Source organism: Oncorhynchus gorbuscha, linkage group LG05, assembly GCF_021184085.1.
Source record: "Oncorhynchus gorbuscha isolate QuinsamMale2020 ecotype Even-year linkage group LG05, OgorEven_v1.0, whole genome shotgun sequence".
NCBI lineage: Eukaryota > Metazoa > Chordata > Actinopteri > Salmoniformes > Salmonidae > Oncorhynchus > Oncorhynchus gorbuscha.
In genome coordinates, this window is record NC_060177.1 from 19,621,111 (window position 1) to 19,627,110 (window position 6,000).

Sequence of the window (6,000 nt, forward strand, 5' to 3'; positions counted from 1 at the left end):
TAGGAAAACAATAATTATGCCATGGGATACAGGCACATATCATGGTAACATAACTCATACACTAATATCATGATTACATTTAAACCAATAATTTTTTTTAGCATATCTAAGCATACCTCCTGACTGGTGGTTCTATAAAAAAAAGTGATATGTGACTTGTTTCAGGAAACTAGGCGAATGTTGGAAGTCACGACTTCACAGGAGAGTCATTTGAACATTATTCTTTTAATCAAAATGTGTTTTTTGGCAGAAATGCCTTCTGGAACATTTGAACTTTCATGTGCCTTAATAACAAACTTATATGCCATCTGTAAATGTGAATAAAGTTGTTAAATTACGAGCCAAGTTGGTTTTGCCACAGAAAAAGGCAGGGACCTTCCCGCTAGCCATGATTGGCTGAGGTAATGAGTGGGTTGAATATGCAGAGATGAGTTTCAGATTGGTCTGCGGTGTAAGCATCTAATGTCTATAAAATGAGCTGCTCGTTATGCTTAGATAATGCTTAGCAATGGAGAACTGCAAATATGTTGCTACTCCTCCCAATAACATTGCTCCCCTGAATGTAAAGGTCAGTGGGAAAAGGTTGTGATGGACTACTTTCTGGAGGATGATCGTGCTATGCTGATTCTCTCCGACTCTGAAAATAAATCAGATGATTAGGAAATCCCTTATTTAGGTAAAAACATGTTCTTTGAAGAAGACATTGTAGAGTCTTCTGATGACAGTGATGTGGAATAAACAGAGATCAACAGTGTTGTTGTCACGGAAGAAGTTGACCGAGTTTTGAAATCAGTGGAATGTCTGGTAGAGATTAATAGAATTTTGCCATTTGCTTGCAAATGCAGAGGGAGTTGAAAAGAGAACACCTGTCTCCGGATTATATCTTCAAACTAAGGGCAACCATGGCATTCGTGACAGAGAGGGAGAAAGATCTGATTATTCTTATGGCATTGCACACAGTCAGTGTGAACCAGAGTGACTTGACACAAAGAAGAGCTCTCCAGTAGGTTCCAAAACATTCCAAGGGAATTTTCTCAAAAGTGAGGTTATAAGTTTATCAACTTCCAAAGCAGAATTACTGTCCCATTGTGCCTCAAATGTAGTGTATGATATACCATTTTGTAGCTCTGTGTCTCTGCTTTTATCCAATGTAAAAGACACAATTTCAAATTTTGCTACATAAGCCCCGAATCAAGGTGGTCGGTCACATATGCTTCTCTACATCTCTGCTAAAATCTGGGTAAAAGATTGAAAGGAATGTGAGTTTTATTCAGTACATTTAGTAATTGCTTGCTTTTCTAAAGTCTAGAAACCTTGCCAGCAGGCTTTCCAGCTAAGATAGTCAGACAAGCTACTTTAACTTAATTGATAGCCTGAAATGGCTTGGTAGATAGTTTTGATGTTGGGAGATTCGGAACCTATCTAGCTGGCTATTTAAAGCCAACGTTATAAAATGGCTAGGTGGCTAGTATTACAGAGAAACAAAACATTTTAGTTTTATTTATTAATTAAGAAGAAATCAAAAGGCTACATAGCTTGATTAAATTCCTTTACCAACATACCTCCTGTGAGTCCTGCCCATCACCCGCAGGTAAAATAATGTTTACATTTCTTTCATTACTCATCTCATATGCACAGTGGGGCAAAAAAGTATTTAGTCAGCCACCAGTTGTGCAAGTTCTCCTACTTAAAAATATGAGAGAGGCCTGTAGTTTTCATCATAGGTATACTTCAACTATGACAGACAAAATGAGGTAAAAAATACAGAAAATCACATTGTAGGATTTTTAATGAATTTATTTGCAAATTATGGTGGAAAATAAGTATTTGGTCAATAACAAAGTTTAGCTCAATACTTTGTTATCTACCCTTTGTTGGCAATGACAGAGGTCAAACGTTTTCTGTAAGTCTTCACAAGGTTTTCACACACTGTTGCTGGTATTTTGACCCATTCCTCCATGCAGATCTCCTCTAGAGCAGTGATGTTTTGGGGCTGTTGCTGGGCAACATAGACTTTCAACTCCCTCCAAAGATTTTCTATGGGGTTGAGATCTGGAGACTGGCTAGGCCCCTCCAGAACTTTGAAATGCTTCTTACGAAGTCACTCCTTCATTGCCCGGGCGGTGTTTGGGATCATTGTCATGCTGAAAGACCCAGCCACGTTTCATCTTCAATGCCCTTGCTGATGGAAGGAGGTTTTCACTCAAAATCTCACAATACATGGCCCCATTCATTCTTTCCTTTCTACGGATCAGTCGTTCTGGTCCCTTTACAGAAAAACAGCCCCAAAGCATGATGTTTCCACCCCCATGCTTCACAGTAGGTATGGTGTTCTTTGGATGCAACTCAGCATTCTTTGTCCTCCAAATATGACGAGTTGTGTTTTTACCAAAAAGTTATATTTTGGTTTAATCTGACCATATGACATTCTCCCGATCGTCTTCTGCATCATCCAAATGCTCTCTAGGAAACTTTAGACGGGCCTGGACATGTATTGGTTTAAGCAGGGGGACATGTCTGGCACTGCAGCATTTGAGTCCCTGGCGGCGTAGTGTGTTACTGATGGTAGGCTTTGTTACTTTGGTCCCAGCTCTCTGCAGGTCATTCACTAGGTCCCCCTGTGTGGTTCTGGGATTTTTGCTCACTGTTCTTGTGATCATTTTGACCCCATGGGGTGAGATCTTGCGTGGAGCCCCAGATTGAGGGAGATTATCAGTGGTCTTGTATGTCTTCCATTTCCTAATATGGAATACATACTGCTTACCTACAAGCTGCTTACCTATTGCAGATTCAGTCTTCCCAGCCTGGTGCAGGTCTACAATTTTGTTTCTGGTGTCCTTTGACAGCTCTTTGGTCTTGGCCATAGTGGAGTTTGGAGTGTGACTGTTTGAGGTTGTGGACAGGTGACTTTTATACTGATAACACGTTCAAACAGGTGCCATTAATACAGGTAACGAGTGGAGGACAGAGGAGCCTCTTAAATAAGAAGTTACAGGTCTGTGAGAGCCAGAAATTTTGCTTGTTTGTAGGTGACCAAATACTTATTTTCCACCATAATTTGCAAATAAAATCATTATAAATCCTACAATGTGATTTTCTGGATTTTTTTTCTCATTATGTCTGTCATAGTTGAAGTGTACCTATGATGAAAATTAAAGGCCTCTCTCATCTTTTTAAGTTGGAGAACTTGCACAATTGGTGGCTGACTAAAAACTGTTTTGCCCCACTGTATATACTGTAATCTATAACATGTACTGCATCTTAACCTATGCCGCTCGGTCATCGCTCATCCATATATTATTTTTCCATTATCAAGTCAGTGTGCTCCCTCCGCAAAATCCAACTCTGTTGGCTCTGTGCCAGCCGGGAGTAACTGGGAGACCCATGGGGCGGCACACAATTGGCCCAGCGTCGTCTGGGTTAGGGGAGGGTTTGGCCGACAGGGATGTCCTTGTCCCATTGTGCTCTAGCAATTCCTGTTGCGGGCCGGGTGCAATGCACACTGACACGGTCGCCTGGTGTATGGTGTTTCCTCCAACACCTTGGTGCGGCTGGCTTCAAGGGTTAATCGGGCATTGTGTCAAGAAGCAGCGTGGCTGGTTTGTGTTTCGGAGGATGCTGCCCTGGTCAACTGTAAGTGCTGTTATTGTGAAAGTCTAGGAGCAACAACGGCTCATCCCCGAAGTGGTAGGCCAAACAAGCTCACAGAACAGGACCGTCGAGTGCTGAGGCGCGTAGCGCATAAAAATCATCAGTCCTTGGTTACAACACTCACTACCAAGTTCCAAACTGCCTCTGGAAGCAACGTCAGCACAAGGCTGTTCATCGGGAGCTTCATGAAATGGGTTTCCATGGCCGAGCAGCCACACACTAAGATGCGCAATGCCAAGCTTCGGCTGGAGTGGTATAAAGCTCTCCGACATTGGACTCTGGAGCAGTGGAAATGTGTTCTCTGAAGTGATGAATCACACTTCAACATCTAGCACTCTGAAGGACAAATCTGGGTTTGGTGGATGCCAGGAGAATACTACCTGCCCCAATGCATAGTGCCAACTGTAACGTTAGGTGGAGGAGGAATAATGGTCTGTGGATGTTTTTCATGGCCCGGGCTAGGCAGCTTAGTTCCCGTGAAGGGAAATCTTAATGCTACAGCATACAATGACATACTAGACGATTCTGTGCTTCCAACTTTGTGGCAACAAAGGAAGGACCTTTCCTGTTTCAGCATGACAATGCCCCCATGCACAAAGCAAGGTACATACAGAAATGGCTTGTCAAGATCAGTGTGGAAGAACTTGACTGGCCTGCACAGAGCCCTGACCTCAAGACCATCGAACACCTTTGGGATGAATTGGAACGCAGACTGCGAGCCAGGCCTAATTGCCCAACATCAGTGCCGACCTCACTAATGGTTTTGTGGCTGAATGGAAGCAAGTCCCTGCAGCAATGTTCCAACATCTAGTGGAAAGCCTTCCCAGAAGAATGGAGGCTGTCATGGTAGCAAATCCAGATTAATGCCCATGACTTTGGAATGAGATGTTCAATTAGCAGGTGTCCACATACTTTTGGCATACAGCACATGGCTGTAGGAACTACAGTAAATAAGCCTGTAATTCTAGAGTGGATGATGGAAAATGAACAAATCTCACATTTTCTGTGTTCATGAAAGTTTGCAATTTGCTTTTGCTCTATTATGTGGATAGATTTAGGTCATTTTATAGAGTACAGTGTTCAGAAACACACTTGTTCCAGACACCATCCTCTCTGCAAATTACCCTCAATATATAGGCCTATTTTTCAAGTGATCTGTCACAAAAGGGATGTTCAAAGGGACACAGTGTTTATAGAACTAGGCCTTCTTATATATTCAGACTACAGCCAATAATATTTATTAGAACTGGGTGATTTATTGGAAGTGCATTTTTCACTGCCATAATGAGGCCATGAATGAATAAAGCTGTTTTCAGCCATTTCACGTTTACTGACAGTCTTCACAGAGGATCATTCAGTTCACACATTTCTCTCCCTGAGCAGCAGGTGTTTGCTGTCAAGGTGTGCAGCCTACTGCTTGCCACCAGGGGCGACACTTAGGGGCGGGAAGAGGGCCACTATTCCTCCATGTAACCTGTCACGCCCCCGATGCACGTGGGATACATTTCTTAAATAGGTGCCCCCCCCCCCCACCCATCCACACATACAATATGCTCCTCTCTCCCTCCTTCTCTCAGACAGGGACACAAACACCCGTGGACATGATAGGAGATGAGATGACCTTGTGTGTTTTGCCGCTCAGTTTACCTGACGTAAAAACCGGTGACACTCGGGCATGTAGGCTAACGTTAACAATACTGAGAGAACAACAAGTGCACAAGCATCTTTAACTTACACCCGAGTCTCCATGCTGCCAGCCTAATTTGAGTAATTCCATCTACACAATTGCCTTTAGTGCGGTCTCTGAACGATGATGTAGCCTTTGAATGTCATCCAGGCACATGACAAGGAATGTAACGAGTAAACAACATCATGGGCTATGCATTCTGATAGAGATGACACTAGTAAAATCAGCAATAACATGCTGCTTGTGTTGTGGCGATGACTCCCAGCATCATTACTTGAGACCAACAAATCCTCCTCAAGGGCGTTTTTGAACGATCACAAGAGCCTCAAACAAACTAGCCTAAAAGGGAGACAGACAGTCTGGCATGGAAAATATAAATTGGGGTATTTCTCTCACCTTTGCTGTTCCCTTCTTCTCTGTTCAGATGCATGGCTGTTGCTTTTTTTCAGTAAAGCTGTATTCTTATATTTTTTATTTTTAAGGAATAGCCTTCGTGTTGAAAACTCAAATTCCAATGTTGGTTTTTATTTATTGCCTTATATTGTCTTGCTACTCAGCGAGTGCGCGTGGACGCGCGCGTACTTCAGCGTCCTCCCCGTATTTCGCTCGAGCAGGTAGGTAAATGTTGGTGCCTGAATCTATTTAGTATCTCTCTCTCTCCA

The 6,000-nt window shown here is 42.8% G+C and overlaps 1 protein-coding gene across 1 annotated transcript in view; it reads right to left on the minus strand.

Moving 5' to 3' along the window:
* The window catches only part of LOC124035629 (synaptotagmin-7-like), a 134,061-nt gene extending 128,061 nt beyond the window's left edge, over positions 1-6,000 (minus strand). Inside the window, exon 1 of the mRNA XM_046349176.1 lies at positions 5,735-6,000. Within this exon, the coding sequence (XP_046205132.1) occupies positions 5,735-5,768 (34 nt within the window). The 5' untranslated portion in view covers positions 5,769-6,000. The remainder of the gene's footprint in view (positions 1-5,734) is intronic.